General features: G+C 37.8%; 1 protein-coding gene across 6 annotated transcripts in view; it reads left to right on the top strand.

Moving 5' to 3' along the window:
- Window positions 1-21,265, top strand: part of PDE4D (phosphodiesterase 4D) — a 1,204,091-nt gene that overhangs the window by 231,010 nt on the left and 951,816 nt on the right. For 5 of the 6 annotated variants that reach the window (XM_089908363.1, XM_089908362.1, XM_089908361.1 and 2 more), the window contains one exon: window positions 15,988-16,217. In XM_089908363.1, coding sequence (XP_089764489.1) covers window positions 16,042-16,217 — 176 coding nt within the window. In that variant the 5' untranslated portion in view covers window positions 15,988-16,041. Of the gene's footprint in view, window positions 1-9,604; window positions 9,664-15,987; window positions 16,218-21,265 lie in introns of all 6 variants that reach the window. The other variant, XM_089908364.1, reaches the window with a different exon arrangement.

Here is a 21,265-nt window from a genome sequence, read left to right as displayed (position 1 = left end):
GCCAGCTAAATTTTAACGTGTTTTTCTAGGAAGACATAATTTTCAGGGGCCAGAAAAACACTGTTAGCTTCTTTTATGTTGATGTGCTTCTATTACTGTGTATATCGTTGTGAAGTAAATAATTGATAGAAATCATGTTTTTCTTTAAATTTTCTTTCTTTTCTCTGCCAACCAAATAGAATCCACTTCGTTTTTCAAGGTCACTCAGGAAAGATACAATGCTATTTACATAAGGTTAAGTGAATCCTAGAGTTTCAGACAGACTTTCTTCTTGATGAGAATATACAGTAGAATATGACTGAATGAGAAATTTTCCTATTCCTTTTTAGGAACTTTGTAGAAATTCTGATGAGCGTATTATAGAAAATGGATTTAGAAGGACTTCAGTGATTTCTGTCTGTTCTAAGCAGTTTGAAATAACACCCTAGGGCTTCCCTGGTGGTGCAGTGGTTGAGAGTCTGCCTGTCGATGCAGGGGACACGGGTTCGTGTCCCGGTCCGGGAAGATCCTACATGCTGCGGAGCGGCTGGGTCCCTGAGCCATGGCCGCTGAGCCTGTGCGTGCGGAGCCTGTGCGTGCGGAGCCTGTGCTCCGCGACGGGAGAGGCCACAACAGTGAGAGGCCCACATACCGCAAAAACAAAAACAAAAACAAAGTGAAATCACACCCTATATTTGGATTATGCTCTGTAGATGTATGAGAGCTATCTGCAATCTTTGTGTTAACCTGGGGTGGAAATTTTCATTTTTATACATAATTCATTTTTTTAACATCCTTATTGGAGTATAATTGCTTTACAATGGTATGTTAGTTTCTGATTTATAACAAACTGAATCAATTATACATATACATATATCCCCATATCTCTTCCCTCTTATGTATCCCTCCCTCCCACCCTCCCTATCCCACCCCTCTAGGTGGTCACAAAGCACCGAGCTGATCTCCCTGTGCTATGTGGCTGCTTCCCACTAGCTATCTATTTTATATTTGTTAGTGTATATATGTCCATGCCACTCACTAACTTTGTCCCAGCTTACCCTCCCCCCCCATATCCTCAAGTCCGTTCTCTAATAGGTCTGCGTATTTTTTAAAACTTTTTATTGGAGTATAATTGCTTTAAAATGGTGTCTTAGTTTCCCCATATCTCTTCCCTCTTGCCTCTCCCTCCCTCCCACCCTCCCTATCCCAACCCTCTAGGTGGTCACAAAGCACCGAGCTGACCTCCCTGTGCTATGTGGCTGCTTCCCACTAGCTATCTATTTTACGTTTGGTAGTGTATATATGTCCATGCCACTCTCTCACTTTGTTACAGCTTACCCTTCACCCTCCCCATATCCTCAAGTCCATTCTCTAGTAGGCCTGAGTCTTTATTCCTGTCTTACCCCTAGGTCCTTCATGACATTTTTTTTTCTTAATTTCCATATATATGTGTTAGCATACGGCATTTGTCTTTCTCCCTCTGACTTACTTCACTCTGTATGACAGACTCTAGGTCCATCCACCTCATTACAAATAGCTCAATTTAGTTTCTTTTTATGGCTGAGTAATATTCCATTCTATATATGTGCCACATTTTCTTTATCCATTCATCCGATGATGGACACTTAGGTTGCTTCCATGTCCTGGCTATTGTAAATAGAGCTGCAATGAACATTTTGGTACATGACTCTTTTTGAATTATGGTTTTCTCAGGGTATATGCCCAGTAGTGGGATTGCTGGGTCATATGGTGGTTCTGTTTGTAGTTTTCTAAGGAACCTCCATACTGTTCTTCATAGTGGCTGTACCAATTCACATTCCCACCAGCAGTGCAAGAGTGTTCCCTTTTCTCCACACCCTCTCCAGCATTTATTATTTCTAGAATTTTTGATGATGGCCATTCTGACTGGTGTGAGATGATAGCTCATTGAAGTTTTGATTTGCATTTCTCTGATGATTAATGATGCTGAGCATTCTTTCATGTGTTTGTTGGCAATCTGTATATATTCTTTGGAGAAATGTCTATTTAGGTCTTCTGCCCATTTTTGGTTTAGGTTGTTTTTTTCTTTGTTATTGAGCTGCATGAGCTGCTTATAAATTTTGGAGATTAATCTTTGTCAGTTGCTTTATTTGCAAATATTTTCTCCCATTCTGAGGGTTGTCTTTTGGTCTTGTGTATGGTTTCCTTTGCTGTGCAAAAGCTTTGAAGTTTCATTAGGTCCCATTTGTTTATTTTTGTTTTTATTTCCATTTCTCTAGGAGGTGGGTCAAAAAGGATCTTGCTGTGATTTATGTCATAGAGTGTTCTGCCTGTGTTTTCCTCTAATGTAAGGCCTTTAATCCATTTTGAGCTTCTTTTTGTCTATGGTGTTAGGGAGTGTTCTAATCTCATACTTTTACATGTACCTGTCCAGTTTTCCCAGCACCACTTATTGAAGAGGCTGTCCTTTCTCCACTGTACATTCCTGCCTCCTTTATGAAAGATAAGGTGACCATATGTGGGTGGGTTTATCTCTGTGCTTTCTATCCTGTTCCATTGATCTATATTTCTGTTTTTGTGCCAGTAACATACTGTCTTGATTACTGTAGCTTTGCAGTATAGTCTGAAGTCATGGAGCCTGTTTCTTCCAGCTCCGTTTTTCGTTATCAAGATTGCTTTGGCTATTCGGGGTCTTTTGTGTTTCCATACAAATTGTGAAATTTTTTGTTCTAGTTCTGTGAAAAATGCCAGTGGTAGTTTGATAGGGATTGCATTGAATCTGTAGATTGCTTTGGGTAGTATAGTCATTTTCACAATGTTGATTCTTCCAATCCAAGAACATGGTATATCTCTCCATCTATTTGTATCATCTTTAATTTCTTTCATCAGTGTCTTATAATTTTCTGCATACAAGCCCTTTGTCTCCTTAGGTAGGTTTATTCCTAGATATTTTATTCTTTTTGTTGCAGTGGTAAATGGGAGTGTTTTCTTAATTTCACTTTCAGATTTTTCATCATTAGTGTATAGGAATGCCAGAGATTTCTGTGCATTAATTTTGTATCCTGCTACTTTACCAAATTCATTGATTAGCTCTAGTAGTTTTCTGGTAGCATCTTTAGGATTCTCTATGTATAGTACCATGTCATCTACACACAGTGACAGCTTTACTTCTTCTTTTCCGATCTGGATTCCTTTTATTTCCTTTTCTTCTCTGATTGCTGTGGCTAAAACTTTCAAAACTATGTTGAATCATAGTGGTGAGAATGGGCAACCTTGTCTTGTTCCTGATCTTAGTGGAAATGGTTTCAGTTTTTCACCATTGAGGATGATGTTGGCTGGGTTTGGCATATATGGCCTTTATTATGTTGAGGAAAGTTCCCTCTATGCCTACTTTCTGTAGGGTTTTTATCATAAATGGGTGTTGAATTTTGTCAAAAGCTTTCTCTGCATCTATTGAGATGATCATATGGTTTTTCTCCTTCAGTTTGTTAATATGGTGTATCACGTTGATTGACTTGCGTATATTGAAGAATCCTTGCACTCCTGGAATAAACCCCACTTGATCATGGTGTATGATCCTTTTAATGTGCTGTTGGATTCTGTTTGCTAGTATTTTGTTGAGGATTTTTGCATCTATGTTCATCAGTGATACTGGCCTGTAGTTTTCTTTTTTTGTGATGTCTTTGTCTGGTTTTGGTATCAGGGTGATGGTGGCCTCGTAGAATGAGTTTGGGAGTGTTCCTCCCTCTGCTATATTTTGAAGAGTTTGAGAAGGATAGGTGTTAGCTCTTCTCTAAATGTTTCATAGATTTCACCTGTGAAGCCATCTGGTCTTGGGCTTTTGTTTGTTCGGAGATTTTTAATCACAGTTTCAATTTAAGTGCTTGTGATTGGTCTGTTCATATTTTCTATTTCTTCCTGATTCAGTCTTCGCAGGTTGTGCATTTCTAAGAATTTGTCCATTTCTTCCAGGTTGTCCATTTTATTGGCATAGTGTTGCTTGTAGTAATTGCTCATGATCTTTTGTATTTCTGCAGTGTCAGTTGTTACTTCTCCTTTTTCATTTCTAATTCTATTGATTTGAGTCTTCTCCCTTTTTTTCTTGATGAGTCTGGCTAATGGTTTATCAATTTTGTTTATCTTCTTAAAGAACCAGCTTTTAGTTTTATTGATCTTTGCTATTGTTTCCTTCATTTCCTTTTCATTTATTTCTGATCTGATCTTTATGATTTCTTTCCTTCTGCTAACTTTGGGGTTTTTTGTTCTTCTTTCTCTAATTGCTTTAGGTGCAAGGTTAGGTTGTTTACTTGAGATGTTTCCTGTTTCTTAAGGTAGGATTGTATTGCTATAAACTTCCCTCTTAGAACTGCTTTTGCTGCATCCCATAGGTTTTGGGTTGTCGTGTCTCCATTGTCATTTGTTTCTAGGTATTTTTTGATTTCCTCTTTGATTTCTTCAGTGATCACTTCATTATTAAGTAGTGTATTGTTTAGCCTCCATGTGTTTGTATTTTTTACAGATCTTTTCCTGTAATTAATATCTAGTCTCATAGCGTTGTGGTCGGAAAAGATACTTGATACAATTTCAATTTTCTTAAATTTACCAAGGCTTGATTTGTGACCCAAGATATGACCTATCCTGGAGAATGTTCCATGAGCTCTTGAGAAAAATGTGTATTCTGTTGTTTTTGGATGGAATGTCCTATAAATATCAATTAAGTCCATCTTGTTTAATGTATCATTTAAAGCTTGTGTTTCCTTATTTATTTTCATTTTGGATGATCTGTCCATTGGTGAAAGTGGGGTGTTAAAGTCCCCTACTATGAATGTGTTACTGTCGATTTCCCCTTTTATGGCTGTTACTATTTGCGTTCTGTATTGAGGTGCTCCTATGTTGGGTGCATAAATATTTACAATTGTTATATCTTCTTGGATCGATCCCTTGATCATTATGTAGTGTCCTTCTTTGTCTCTTCTAATAGTCTTTATTTTAAAGTCTGTTTTGTCTGATATGAGAATTGCTACTTCAGCTTTCTTTTGGTTTCCATTTTCATGGAATATCTTTTTCCATCCCCTTACTTTCAGTCTACGTGTCTCTAGGTCTGAAGTGGGTCTCTTGTAGACAGCATACATATGGGTCTTGTTTTTGTATCCATTCAGCCAGTATGTGTCTTTTGGTGGGAGCATTCAATCCATTTACATTTAAGGTAATTATTGATATGTATGTTCCTATTCCCATTTTCTTAATTGTTTTGGGTTTTTTATTGTAGGTCTTTTCCTTGTCTTTTGTTTCTTGCCTAGAGAAGTTCCTTTAGCATTTTTTGTAAAGCTGGTTTGGTGGTGCTGAACTCTCTCAGCTTTTGCTTGTCTGTAAATGTTTCAATTTCTCCATCAAATCTGAATGAGATCCCTGCTGGGTAGAGTAATCTTGGTTGTAGGTTTTTCTCCTTCATCACTTTAAATATGTCCTGCCAGTCCCTTCTGGCTTGCAGAGTTTCTGCTGAAAGATCAACAGTTAACCTTATGGGGATTCCCTTGTGTGTTAGTTTTTCCTTGCTGCTTTTAATATGTTTTCTTTGTATTTAATTTTTGACAGTTTGATTAATATGTGTCTTGGTGTGTTTCTCCTTGGATTTATCCTGTATGGGACTCTCTGTGCTTCCTGGACTTGATTAACTATTTCCTTTCCCATATTAGGGAAGTTTTCAACTATAATCTCTTCAAATATTTTCTCAGTCCCTTTCTTTTTCTCTTCTTGTGGAACCCTTATAATTCGAATGTTGTTGCGTTTAATATTGTCCCAGAGGTCTCTGAGACTGTCCTCAGTTCTTTTCATTCTTTTTTCTTTATTCTGCTCTGCAGTAGTTATTTCCATTCTTTTATCTTCCAGGTCACTTATACGTTCTTCTGCCTCAGTTATTTTGCTATTGATCCCATCTAGAGTATTTTTAATTTCATTTATTGTGTTGTTCATCATTGCTTCTTTCATCTTTAGTTCCTCTAGGTCCTTGTTAAATGTTTCTTGCATTTTGTCTATTCTATTTCCAAGAGTTTGGATCATCTTTACTGTCATTATTCTGAATTCTTTTTCAGGTAGACTGCCTATTTCCTCTTCATTTGTTAGGTCTGGTGGGTTTTTATCTTTCTCTTTCATCTGCTGTGTGTTTTTCTGTCTTCTCATTTTGCTTATCTTACTGAGTTTGGGGTCTCCTTTTTGCATCCTGCAGGTTCGTAGTTCCCATTGTTTTTGGTGTCTGTCCCCAATGGCTAAAGTTGGTTCAGTGGGTTGTGTAGGCTTTCTGGTGGAGGGGACTAGTGCCTGTGTTCTGGTGGATGAGGCTGGATATTGTCTTTCTGGTGGGCAGGTCCACATCTGGTGGTGTGTTTTGGGGTGTCTGTGGACTTATTATGATTTTAGGCAGCCTCTCTGCTAGTGGGTGGGATTGTATTCCTGTCTTGCTAGTTTTTTGGCATAGGGTGTCCAGCACTGTAGCTTGCTAATCGTTGAGTGAAGCTGGGTGCTGGTGTTGAGATGGAGATCTCTGGGAGATTTTTGCCGTTTGATATTATGTGGAGCTGGGAGGTCTCTTGTGGACCAGTGTCCTGAAGTTGGCTCTCCCACCTCAGAGGCACAGCACTGACTCCTGGCTGTAGCACCAAGAGCCTTTCATCCACATGGCTCAGAATAAAAGGGAGAAAAAGTAGAAAGAAAGGAAGAAAGAAAGAAAGAGGATAAAATAAAATAAAATAAAATAAAGATAAAATAAGGTTATTAAAATAAAAAATAATAAGAAAAAAAATTTTTTAAGAAAAAAAAAAACCGGGTGGATAGAACTCTAGGACAAATGGTGAAAGCAAAGCTATACAGACAAAATCTCAAACAGAAGCATACACATACACACTCACAAAAAGAGGAAAAGGGGAAAAAATAATAAGTCTTGTTTTAAAGTACACCTCCTCAATTTTGGATGATTCGTTGTCTATTCATGTATTCCACAGGTGCAGGGTACATCAAGTTGGTTGTGGAGCTTTAATACGCTGATTCTTAGGCTGCTGGGAGAGATTTCCCTTTCTCTTCTTTGGTCGCACAGCTCCCGGGGCTCAGCTTTGGATTTGTCCCCGCCTCTGCGTGTAGGTCGCTGGAGGGCGTCTGTTCTTCGCTCAGACAGGACGGGGTTAAAGGAGCAGCTGACTCAGGGGCTCTGGCTCACTCAGGCCGGGGGTAGGGAGGGGTGCGGATGTGGGGCGAGCCTGCGGCGGTAGAGGCTGGCGGAATGTTGCACCAGCCTGAGACGTGTCGTGCGTTCTCCCGGGGAAGTTGTCCCCGGATCCCGGGACCCTGGCAGTGGTGGGCTGCACAGGTTCCCCGGAAGGGAGGTGTGGATAGTGACCTGTGCTCGCACACAGGCTTCTTGGTGGCGGCAGCAGCAGCCTTAGCGTCTCATGCCTGTCTCTGGGGTCCGTACTGATCGCCGCGGCTCGCGCCCGTCTCTGGAGCTCCTTTAAGCAGCGCTCTTTATCCCCTCTCCTCACGCACCAGGCGACGAAGAGGCAAGAAAATATCTCTTGCCTCTTCGGCAGGTCCAAACTTTTCCCGGGCTCCCTCCCGGCTAGCCATGGCGCTCTAGCCCCCTGCATGTTGTGTTCACACCACCAACCCCAGTCCTCTCCCTGGGATCTGACCTCCGAAGCCCGAGCCTCAGCTTCCAGCCCCGCCCACCCCGGCGGGTGAGCAGACAAGCCCCTTGGGCTGGTGAGTGCTGGTCGGCACCGATCCTCTGTGCAGGAATCTCCATGCTTTGCCCTCCACACCCCTGTTGCTGTGCTCTCCTCAGTAGCTCTGAAGCTTCCCCCCTCCGCCACCCGCAGTCTCCGCCCGCGAAGGGGCTTCCTAATGTTTGGACACCTTTCCTCCTTCACGGCTCCCTCCCACTGGTGCAGGTCACGTCCCTATCCTTTTGTCTCTGTTTTTCCTTTTTTCTTTTGCCCTACCCAGGTACGTGGGGAGTTTCTTGCCTTTTGGGAGGTCTGAGGTCTTCTGCCAGTGTTCAGTAGGTGTTCTGTAGGAGTTGTTCCACGTGTAGATGTATTTCTGGTGTATCTGTGGGGAGGAAGGTGATCTCCGCGTCTTACTCTTCCTCCATCTTCCTCTGCTCAGAATGCTCTTTTCTGAATTAAAAGAACTTAGGTATTTACATTTATTGCCTTGACTTGTGAGTTTCCTAAAAGATTATTTGAGTGAGCTTAGCATTGGATTTTAAGATAAAAAGATATATATATATGTATATATATAAAATGAGTAATGAGATAAGGGGATAATATTTAGCATAAGGCTGAGGAATTTTAAGGCAGATTTTCAATTATTGCTTTAGTATATTGTGAACAATTCATTGAGACATAGCACAATTTATGTATATATATATACACACACACACACACGTACAATGTCTACGATATATGTATATACATACACATAATGTCTATCATTGTATATAGTTCTTTTAGATTCTGAATATAATCTTCAATTCATTTCAATATAACCTATTAAATTTTACCCTAGTTCTTAAAGAGTTGGTTCAATTTTCAAAAATTGTCTTGTTTACAAATTCAGGCCCAGGGAAACTACTTTTTCAGAGTAAATTAGGAAACTAATTAGACAGCAGCAAGGATCATAACATTGGAAGTTATAAAAACTAATCTTCAGTTTACTCTGTCTTCTTCCTGAAAATTCATGCAGTATTTAACATGCTAACTTCTACAATGCTCTGCACAGAACAGGTACTCTGGAGCACTGAGTGCCTGAAATCTTTTATTAGTTTTTTAAAAAATTAGGTGAAAATGCTTATCATAATGAATCTATATTTGAAAGAAGTTTCAAACATGGAAATAGACCAAAGCAATCTGAGTGGCTCAAATCCTGAAATTTTAAAAGAAATTCCTTGTATGGGCTGCAGCCTCTACCTAACTTACATTAGTAGTTACAAACAGAACATTACTAGTAATACCAATATCTAATACTATTTCTCCATTTCCTGATTTCTTACAGTTGAGAAAATGGAGTCAAGTTTGTCTGTTTTCTTCATTCACGCCTTCAGCAAGGTTTATTTTGCATGTGTTTTTTGTTTTAAACATCTTTATTGGAGTATAATTGCTTTACAATGGTGTGTCAGTTTCTGCTTTATAACAAAGTGAATCAGCTATACATATACATTGTCCCAGGAACTGGCTGAGTACTGGAGGTACAGTAGTTGTTATGGCATGCTCCTCTCCTTCTAGATGTGTCCAGGCTAACAAATGGAATGACACAGGAATTGATCATTTCACTACAACTGGAAGGCTGAAAGCTGACTTGGGGTCATAAATAAAAAGGCAGAATTTATTTGTATTCATTGTCTTGGATAATATTTTCAACATGAGTGTGTTAAAGGAGGTCATTGAGAGAACTTGACCACCAGTTGACCTGTGAGCTGGACCCAGGTAATCAGAAGCTGCTCACCCCCTCCCTGGTCCATGGAATGTTCTGCCTACCATTCTCCTAGTAGGAGCAGTTTTCAAAGATGCAGGCTTGAGAGAACAATGTGTTGTTGAGATCATCTGGACAGTATACATATCTGAACCCAGTTAAGGCCTCTATATAACCTTTTCAGATTCTGGCAGCACGTGCCGAGATCTAGTTGCCTTGCAGCCGCCCAAGACAAACCTGTATGTAAGTTCCCTTCCTTATTAATTCTGTCACCTACTGATCTGGAGTGGCCTGCCTCTTTCTTTGGCCTCTCCTTGCCCTCGTGTACAGGGGCCAGGTTCAGATTTCACCTGGGAAGCTCCTGAGGTTTCAAACCAATAGCGTGTAGGGTGAGAAGAGAAATGGTTGAGGATAGCTCGTTGGAGAGTGTCTAGATTCAAGAGACAGTTAACAGGGGATCCATCAACGAGACTAAACAGAACTGATTGGAGAAGTAGACAGGACCCAAAAAGAAGTGCCTGATTCACGAGGTAGTCATACCACTTAGTTTGCCTGAGACAGTCCTAGTTTTCTCCTTTGGTTGATGTCACTTCTGGCTAGCACCCTCTTTCACTCACAAAAGTGTTCATCCTACTGATGCACTCCTAAAGAGCCCTAAGTCCTCTGTTACAGTTCTTCATCACACATTGGTGAAGACCTATTATATTTATCTTTCTCCCCACATGAATAATGAGTACTTAAGGAAAAAGGAGGTGTCTAATTCATCTGTATTTCTAGCACCCCACACACATTTTCAAGGTAGTAGATGCTCAATGAATATCTAATTAAGGAATTACCCAGAAAAGAATGATGTTATAATTAAGATAATTTGAACTCAAAGAGTAGAGATATGATTATATATATAATACAGCACTAGCTGTAACAAGGAGACTCCAAATTTTAGTGCCTTTCCACAATGGAAAATTATTTGTGGCTCATGTGGCCCAAATTAAGCATTCAAGTGGCTCTCCTCTGAACAGTGACTTAGAAACCATGGTATCTCCCATCTTTTGTCTTCACCATCTTCAGTATCCAGTAAGGAATTCCAGAGGGGGAGAGAAATGAGGGATTGTACTCACAGTTTTTATGGGACAGCTGTGAAAATGGCACATTTCCTTAGCCTGTAATCCTTTGCATATAAGGGAATGCCATTGATGTACCTATATCTACCTGCAAGGGAATCTGGAAATGTGGTCTAGCTGGTGCTCAGAAAGAAACATTTTCTGCTACAACGCCAATGTATAGTCACATATATTTTAAAATAATTTCTCTATAGAAAATTTCATATATATGTGTAAAATATTTATACATATATATGAAACAAATATCAAAAACCCGAGATTATCAACAGCACAGCAATTTATTTATCACCAGTTATATGTATGTCCCTGCACTAAAGGCCTTAAGTGGCTTGCAATCTATTTTGGGAGGGGAAAAAAAGAGAACAAAGAAACTAATTAACTATCCTTCATGGAGACTGAAGAAAACAGCAATAATAATGATTCCAGCAACAACAACAACAACATATTTAACACTCACACATTTGTTGTAACTCTTAATCATTGAGGGATTCCTTTCTTTAGTATGTATTTCAGGGAGGCACTTGTCCTAACAGTGAAAACAATTACTTTCAAGTTATTTTTCTGTCAACTATTCCAAGTAAGTTGGTTAGTTACCAAAGAGAATTTTGTTTTATTACAAATTAACAGGTTTGCATTAAACTCATTCAAATATTTTAGTGTCTTTTTTCTTTGGATATTTCATATCTTGAAGCTGAATGTGAGATATTTTTGAGTCCCATCAATAGCAAGTTCAATGTAGTTTCATTTTTTTATTCTGACTTTTATTGTACTTTTAAACTCAAAATAGTACAAATTTATAGGGAGTATAGAAACTAGTAATAAACAACAATGTGAAAATCACCACCAACACCATCACCTAGAGAAAGCCATTTTAGAGAACTGGGATATATATCTTTCTAAAATTTTTCTATAAATATAATATGTTTTGGTGTTTGTTTTTGTTTTAGTGTTGTTTTACAAAAATTAGATCACATTGTAATCTGTTTTTCCCACTCGGCATTATGTCATGAACATAATCACATATTCTTCTGCATTATTTTAACAGCCTCATAGTATTTCATAATATGATGTATCAAAATTTATTAAGCCAATCCCTCAGTACAATAATTAGATTATATCTGGTTATTCTTTATCATAAATAAGCTGCAGTGAACATCTTTTTGTTATTGAGTCTTTGCCAGACCATCTTATTGGACCATGTCTAAAATGTCAAAACCATTAGTTCCCAAATTTAAGCATACATAAGAACCATAGTGGAGACTTACTCAGACTCCCAGGCCCTAATAATAGAGATTCTGATTAGGCAGATCTGGAATAGGGCCTGGGGGTCTGAATTTTAGCAAGTACCTTCTGCGATTCTCACACAGGAAGTTTGAGCATCACTTTTTTGAGAAATAACAGCTTAGAGATGCTATAAATACTGTCTTTTCCCTCGACCCTTGTAAAAATGTCATTTTCCTACAATAACATGAAATACATATTGTCCTGGTGATCATTTTTACATTTCTTTCCAAAATAAGGCCATTTAACCTATCACCTGCTACCGGGTAAAGTTTTGTTTCTTCTTGAAATATCATTGATACACATTGATCTGGAATTTTTTAAAAGCCACTTGTTATGCTGTTTTTGAATGGAATGTTAGGATATAGACATCTATAGTTTTATCATTTTTATTATCAAGATAAAAATGCTACACTTTATTTTTAATAGAGGTTGTTCTCCCAGAAGTTACCTCTTGAGGTGGTTTTATCTAAAAGAGAATGTCAAAAACCTTAAGTCTTTTATCACATGACCTGGGTTATAGAAAGCATTCCTTCAGTTACAATGCTATCTTTATAAAAAGATATTAACATTCAGTGTTTAGCTCTGCTAGACTCATCTTTTTTTCTTCTTTTCCACGTTTGTCCCAGAGAAGGATGTCTACACATTTAAGTCATTCATTAACTTCTCTTGAGAAATACGTGAGGCGAATCATGACCTGTTAGCAGTCCCAGAGTGTGGCTGTAGTTTGCAATTCTGTCCTTAAACGAACACACAGAACTTTGTAAGCACATAGAGGCTTACTTTCTCAAACTAAAAGCTAAGAATGGTACATGTGCACACGTTTTCCCTTTATTATATATATTTGCCATCTCACTAAGCACTGATTTTACCACTGGCTATTATAAAATCTGAGTATTTCAGAGCTGAAAGTAGCCTTAAGGTTCATTTTGTACAAGCTCTTGATTGTATGACTAAGGAAACTAAAGTCCAGAAGGGTAAAATGACTCAACACCACATAAGTAATTAGTGGCAGAGTCAGGCCTAGATCTCTGTCTCCTGACTTAATCAACAAGGATTCTCAACTAATTTCCACTGTTTATATAGGGCTCAATTCTGTTCATTCTTTTAAAAATGTGAGGCATATTAAATTACGGTCAATTACTGTGTGTTCAATTCTTTTCTGGAAGTATGCACCTTGCCAGGGACCATACTTGTTAGAGGTAGTACAGAGTAGCTATTAGTTTCAGGTTTAACTAAAATAGATTTGGGTTTGGATTTTGACTTGTAGGGTGATCAATCATCCTAGTTTGCTTGGGATTGGTGGGTTCTCCTGAACATGGGACTTGCAGTCCTAAAAGCAGAAAGGCCCAGGCAAACAGGAATGTTGGTTACCCTACTAACCACGTGGCTGTGTGACCAGGGCATGTGATGATAAAGGTCTCTGTTTCTTTATGTGTGAAATGGGAAAAGCAATAGAACCTAACCCAGAGGACTTAAGTGAAAATTAAATGAGGTGATATATGAAAAGCACAGCACTCACTAAGTAAACCCAGCACTTGATAAGGACTCAATAAATATTAGTCATTATTATTAAAAATATTTTCTAGTTTTTTTGAGATATAATTGACATACAGCAGTGTATACGTTTACTGTATACAGCATAATGATTTGACTTAAAAATATTGTAAAATAATGACCACAGGTTTAGTTAACATTCATCATCTTGTGTAGATACAAAAAAAAGAAAAAAATACTTTTTTCCTTGTGATGAGAACTCTCAGGCTTTACTCTCTTAATAACTCTCGTATATACCATCCAGCCATGTCAGCTGTAGTCGTCACGCTATACATTACATCCCTAGTACTTATTTATTTTATAACTGGAAGCTTGTACCTTTTGACCGCTTTCATTCAATTTCCCCTCCCCCACGCCCACTTCTGGTAACCACAAAGCTGATCTGATGAGTTTGGGTTTTTTTCTTTAGATTCCATGTATAAGTGTGCTCATACAGGGTTTATTTTTCTCTGTCTGACTTACTTCACTTAGCATAATGCCCTCAAGATCCATGCATGTTGTCTCAAGTGGCAGGATGCCCTGCTTTTTAAAGCCACTATTATTACTAATGTTGTTTTACAAAGCAAGTAGATTCCTCAAAGCACAGATTCTCAGAATCTAGATCTTCATATCTAGGACCTGAAATAAATAAACTTTGCGTTTAGCTTTGACGTCTTCTTTACCTTCCGGGTGCCTTCTTTTTTGTTTCTATTTATCTATGAAATTAGACAATAAAACCCAAGGCTGAATAGAAGCCACCATTGGATGTCCTTTCACATTTTTCAAGCTATAAATCAGAAAAAGACAAATTTTCTGTTTTTGGAAAAAAAATATGGATGAATGAAGTATCAAAGGCAGTATAGTGCTATGAAAAGATAAAGGGAATTAGCCTGGATTATAATAATAATAGCTGCCATTTTGTTGAGTGCAAACTGTGGGCCATCTATTAGTACTTCATACACTTTGTATCTCTGATCCAGACAATGACCCTGAGAAGTAAATATTATTATTATCCTCAGTGTTCAAGTGGAGAACCAATCTCAGTGAGCCTAAGTTACTTGCCCAAAGATGGTAGTATAGTAAGAAGTACAACAAAGGTTCTAAACTAGGTCTGGACTCTGCAAAGTCAATGCGCTTTTAACTTATAGCCAACAGGCTAATTTTGGAGAAAGTACTTTGCCTCTCTGGGCTAGTTTCTTCACTTGTACAACTCAGAAGGAAAGGAAATTGCCATGATTGCTTATCACATAACAGGTAATGAGCTATGCACATTACATTCATGATCTCATTTAATTCTTGTGGGTAAATATTATTTCCATTTTTGTGTGTTTGGGGGGAGGGGGAATGGGTGGGTCATCCTCCATCCTGACAGGGAGTCACCCTTACCAATGGAAAGGTTTTTTAGGAAAGGGCAACTCCTACTTAGTTTCCAGAGCCCTTCCTTTCCATGTCTCAGGAGATAACCACTTCAAACAATATGCCAAAGAGACACAGTTGAGGGTGGCCAATTCTGCTCCCCTACACACTGGTCCATGGGAGAGACCCTGCCTGGCCACTCACCCAAAGAACAGAGTCACTCACCGAAGCCCTCCCTGAAACACCACCTTTGGCTCCTAAAGAAGAAACAGGGTGTGGAGGATAGTGGTTTGGGACTTCAGAGGGGAGAAAGGCCACTCACACGGAGATAGAAAAGCAAAGGTTTGGCCAACAAATGTGTGCTGCAGAGACGATGGATCTATTTCCATTTTTATGGTAAAGAACAGAAAACTTAGATTAAGCAACACTCTATAAACACAACTGGTAAAGTGGCAATGCAAGGATTCTAAAACTCATTGTGTTATCTGATAACATTTGGTGGTTCTATCATTCTGTGTATATGGATATAATAAACGTTGCCAGACTAGACTTTCCAACCACTTGGAAATAATTATTACTTATGTAGCAGTATATTTTTTCAACTAGAGTCAAAATATTAAATTTTCTATTCGCAAAATTCAGCTGTGATTTAAATATATTTCTACTTGGTACTCAGATGTTCATGTCTTTTTTTTCATTCCCCTCACAAAGTCTTATCATAAAACTTTGTAAAGAATATCTGAGTAACATGTGACATATGAAAATATGTTACAAATATGGTTCTAATTATGAAGAAAAATAATAGGACTCATTTTCTTCCTCTTTCTTCATGTATTTATGGGTATGTAATATGTCAAGAGATATATATATATATATACACATATACATATATACACACATATATATATGAAATTTCCACAATTCATTTCATATTTGGTAGAAAAATGTTTTGATTTACCCTTGATTTCATAGAATTCATGCACAAAACCCATAAATTCTAAGATTATTGGAAATGTCAGTTAATTGTTAACAACCAAGCCATATCTGAATATACTGGTGAACAACTTTACTATTTTTAAAATAACTCGAGATTTCAGTTATTAGTTGTAGTCTTTTCACCAAATATTTTTCTGTTAATATCATTGCTTTCTAGTTAGCATTTTTCACGTATAATTTTCCCTCAATTTCTTTCTCCAAAAGTGTAAAGCCATCATGTACTGATAAATCATGGGACTTTTGTTGATTCCTGAACTTTCTTGAACTTTTGTTTTAGGCCTCTGAGGAAACACTGCATTCCACTAATGAAGAGGAAGACCCTTTGCGAGGAATGGAACCCTATCTTGTACGGAGACTCTCTTGCCGCAGTGTCCAGCTTCCCCCTCTCGCCTTCAGACAGTTGGAACAAGCTGACTTGAAAAGTGAATCGGAGAATACTCAAAGGCCGACCAGCCTCCCCCTGAAGATTCTACCCCTGATTGCTATCACTTCCGCAGACTCCAGTGGGTGAGTGACCTTGGCGACATTCCCCCATTTTGTATTTTAGATGGTGATGGTTATCTGTGATCTTTTGAGTTTTGTGGCTCATTGCTTGATTTGAGCAGAAGGAAAATGGGGTTTCTAGAGCCAAAAGAAAGAAGGGTGATTCTTTTTTCTCAGGTAATGTTGCAATCTCTGAAGGAGGAGATGTTTTAGTGAAATTATTTTACAAGGAGGACTTGAAAAGGTATTGATGAATGATAATGAGTATCTGAAGAAGGGGACTTGGACTTGGAAATTGATATTGGTCATAGGTAATTTAATAGAAAATTTCTTAACAAATGAGAACTAATGGACAAATTACCATGTAGGCATACATATCTGGAAATGGTAGGCAATGTTTGTCGATGCAAAGCAAATTTGGAATCAAGAATAGATTGTACTATAATTAGAATTAAAGGAAATATGCAGTTATAGTCATGAGCCTAGTAATTTGGCCTTTGACATTTTCAGGTGTTGCTTACCAGAATACTGTTTCAGTTCCCAGCACAAGGCAGTTTTATTCTGCATTAGTATGTATAGAAGAATCAGATGCAATGAGGCCTCCAATTACAAATGTAATATTTCTAGTTCCTACTTTGCAGAGTATTTATGTTTTTATTCTTTTTCTACTGTTTACAATGGAGTTTTTACTCTTTAATAGCAATTCACCAGATAAAATATTGTCAAAGAAAGTGAGGATAGTGGGCACATCTGTTATTTGTTTTTTTGGGCAGCTCAGCTGCATTTTAAGAAGAGAGGAGGAAACCAGTGGAACATAGACAGTCTCTTGAGCATTTACTAGGATTACAAGAACAGAGCAATTTGTTATGCTGAAAATGTGATGCTCCCTCATTCTCTGCCAAGTTCAAGGCATGTATGTCTAGAGGTATCTTTTGGATTTTCCTAAAAGTTGTTAGAAAAGTTGTGGTCAGAAAAAATTTCAGCAGTAACTGTCATCTAAGATATTGAATTTAGCTGTTTGAATTGTTAAAGACCAGTTCAAAGCACCTATGTTATTAAAAGTTACGAGGAAACCACTACTAGGTAAATAAGAAGACAACAAATTCTTACTTTGAAGCGATGGAAAGAGGAATTACGTATGTGATGTGTTTGGGTTGTTTGTTTTTTTTTTTTCCTTGGGATGAACCATGTATATAAATAAAACTGTACACCTGTTGATCAGACACACTAAATCAGTTGGGAATTTTATATGGCAGTTTGATCTGAGCATGCTTTGAAAAATACTGTCTCAGAAATCCAATTTCCCCTTGTCGGCGTCAACACCACTTCATCTGTGTAGAGAACAGGATTCACTGCCAGGTGTGTCAGAGGTCACCAAGTCCACCCCTATGTTGATTAATTTGCTAGGAGAGCCCAGAATTCAGTAAATGGTTGTATTCATGACTGGGATTTATTACAGAAGAAGAATGCAAAGCAAAATCAGCAAAGAGAAAGGCACATGGGGTAAAATCTGGAGGAAACCAGATACAAAAGCATCCAAGAGTTCCTTCTCCCAGTAGAGTCAGACAGGATGCACTTAATTCCTCCAGTAATGAGTTGTGACAACACATGTGAAGTGTGTTCACTAGGGAAGCCTTCTACCAGGGAAGCCTATTAAAAACTCAGTGTGTGTATGAGGTATTTAAGAGTCAAACTTACAGAAACAGAGTAGAGTGGAGGTTGCCAGGGGCTGGGGGTAGGGGAAATGGGGAATTGCTATTCAGTGGGCATATAGTTTCAATTACAAAATGAATAAGCTCCCGAGATCTGCTGTACAGCATTGTGGCTATAGTTGAAAAGACTGTATTATGCACTTAAAATTTGGTCAGGAGAGTAGATCTCATGTTCAGTGTTCTTACCACAATAAAAAAAAATAAAAATAAAAGATAGATTCAGTGCCCAGAATTTTTATTGGGGGGTGGTCACTGGGGCACCCTCTTCGTAGCGTGTGCCTAAATTCCAGATTCCCAGAAGGAAATCAGTTGTTCAGCATAAACCACATTTTTTACACAACCAGTTTAGGCAGTTGGCCACTCTTACCAGTTAGGGAACGGTGGGAACCCTCCTGAAATCCAAGTTCACAGATGCCAGCTAAGGGCTCACCTTTCCAACAGGCTTTTCTAATGATAACAGTTGCAGGCCTAGTATAAACGCTTTTCTGCACAGCAGGTTTATCTTACAATCATTATCTTGCTTTCTCTACCTTTGAGGAAGAAGGGATTATAGTTGTAATTAAAATTAAAATGAACTAATTTAAGCCTGTGTTGTATTCAATTAACTTTGGTACCTCAAAAAATTTGGTGGCTAAACATGATTTCTTTTTCAAAGCTGGTGTTATATCATGTGCCCTTAGAAGAAACTGATGCAGTATATTTAATATGCCTCTGTGTAGTTAGGCAATGCATATAATTAAAAATCTCATGTAAAAGCTAAGCTTATTTAATTAAATTTGAATGTGTTGCTAAAAGCGAATAGCCTCCGAGTGCCAAAGAACTTAGAGGTTCAGAATTGTCTGTATGATAGTACTTAACTTGGTTCAGAATTTGTTTCCTTTTTAATCAAGGATCTAAGACTCAAGTATAAGCAAAACAGTGCTTACCATTTACAAATTTATTCAATATCTTGGAGGAAAGAATTTGTCTTTTAGAGAGATGAAACAAGAGTGACTTGTCTGTATCAGAAGGCAGCCAGGAGAAACCATGGATGAGAGTGGCAGAAACAAAGACTAAGGATGTCCTAAAGGGATTCCTATTATCTTTTGAAGCAAAAATAACCTAGTGGCAGGGCAGGAATAGAGACGCAGACATAGAGAATGAGAGGCTGGGACGAAGTGAGAGAGTAGCGTTGACATATATACACTACCAACTGTAAAATAGATAGCTAGTGGGAAGCTGCTGTATAGAACAGGAAGATCAGCTCAGTGCTTTGTGATGACCTAGAGGGGTGGGAGAGGGAGGGTGGGAGGGGGGCTTAAGAGGGAGGGGATATATAGCTGATTCACCTTGTTGTACAGCAGAAACTAACACAACATTGTAAAGCAATTATACTCCAATAAGGATGTAAAAAAGAAAAGAAAGAAAGAAATAATGAATCAAGTGAATAAATAATTGATCATTTGGTCTAAAAAATATATATTTGTCAACTGAGTATCTGAGAAATGTAAAAATCAGAAGTATAATTTTCTGGACTATCTAAGCTTTGGAAGGTAAGCAAATGGTAAAGTTAGGGATGACATTCCATAGCTATTCCAGTTAACCAAGAATACAAGGTTCCTTCACAGCTATCAGAAAGGGCTAATGGGTAATTTAGACTATTTTAGCTAGGTTTTCTACAGCCCCATTTCCCATCATTAAAGGTTAGTTGGCAATTGTGAATCTCTGATGAGAAAGAAGACTTTTCATGCCCTTTGGATTTATTTATTTATTTTTGCTCTTTCTTCTGGGATATCAGCACATCAGACACTTGCTCTGTCGAGTATTACACAGTGGGTCTAGAGACTTGTGCTACCCCTTTAGAAAGCCATGATGTGGTTTCTTAAGGGAATGTTGGTGGGCAAAAATGAATGTCATGTATGGCAGCTATTAACTTCCTCATGAAGTGCCTGGGTCAAGAGCCTGAGTTCAAGAGGACTTTTTAAAATTAATACTTTCACAATTCTACTTGGATTTGTTTTAACCAGGCAATATGAATGTGTTCAAATGTCCACTATTTAACAATTCTCTTTGAGTATGCCTAAGGTGTTAGCTTGTGTGTGTTGTGATTTAGCAACATTTTGAAACTTTCAGTGATCACAAAACAGAATTGTAAGGCCCGGGATGCCCAGAACCTTGAATTCACCCACCAGTTAGTTTTCCATATAGGATAGGATAGGATGATGCAGGCTTCGTGGCTGTTTATTGACTCTTACTGAAGTAAGAGAGACATCTATTAATGTCTTGAAATATTATGAACTTGGCAAGAACTTGGAATGTCATAGGTTTCTATATTTCTATCCTAAACAGTTTTCTATCCATTTACTTTCTTAAAAACTTTTTATATATGTATAATTTACATGCAGTAAAATACATAAATCTTAAGTATGCATCTGGATAAATTTTATATATTTGTATACTCATGTAATCACCATGTAATTTCCTATCTTCTGTCACTAAAGATTAGTTTTCCCTCTTCTTAGACATCATATAAATGGGATCATATAGTAAATACTCTTTGTGTATGGCTTCTATCACTCAAAATGTTTTTTGATATTTATAGTGTTGGTGTATGTATCAATAGTTCGTTCTTTTTTATTGTGGTGTAGTATTCCATTGTATGAATATAACATAATTTATCTATGCGCTTTCATTGGTGGCCATTTGGGGTATTTCTAGTTTGGAACTATTATAAATAAAGTTGCTACGCACAGTTTTATACAAGTCTTTTTGTGGACATATGCAATTATTTCTCTTGGTTATATTCCTAGGGCTACAATTTCTGAGTTGTAGGTAAGCATATATTTATTTTTACTACTGTCCAACAATTTTACAAAGTGATGTACTATTTTATCCTCCCACTAGCAATGCGTGGTAGTTCCAGTTGTTCTGCATCCTTATCAACACTTAGTATTCTCAGTCCTTTCATTTTAGCCATTCTAGTGAATGTGTAGCAGTATCTTACTATGGTTTTAATTTACATTACTCTGATGAGTAGAAATATTGTTTACCTTCTAATATGCTTATTGGCTATCTGGATATCTTCTTTTATGCTATGCCTATTTAAATATTTATCCAGTTTTTTTTAACTTATTGATTTCTGGGTGGTGTTTCTGTATTCTAAACATGAGTCTTTTGTTTGTATTGTAAATGAATATTTTCTCTCACATCACGGCTTGAATTTTATTTTCTGTTTACTTTTAATATGGTGGTAATATTAAGAACCTCTGAAATGTGTGTGTGTAGGGAAAAGTGTCACAGTGAACGGTCAGGGAAACAAGGATAAGTGAGATGGCAGTGGAATTAGGCTGGAGAAAAGAGAAATGAGGATGGGCAGATAAC

Source organism: Delphinapterus leucas, chromosome 3, assembly GCF_059928025.1.
Source record: "Delphinapterus leucas isolate spDelLeu-1000000601 "Yukka" chromosome 3, BTC_Dleu_Yukka2, whole genome shotgun sequence".
Taxonomy (NCBI): Eukaryota; Metazoa; Chordata; class Mammalia; order Artiodactyla; family Monodontidae; genus Delphinapterus; species Delphinapterus leucas.
The sequence above is the reverse complement of the archived record's forward strand: the minus strand, read 5'-3'. Positions and strand labels throughout refer to the sequence as shown.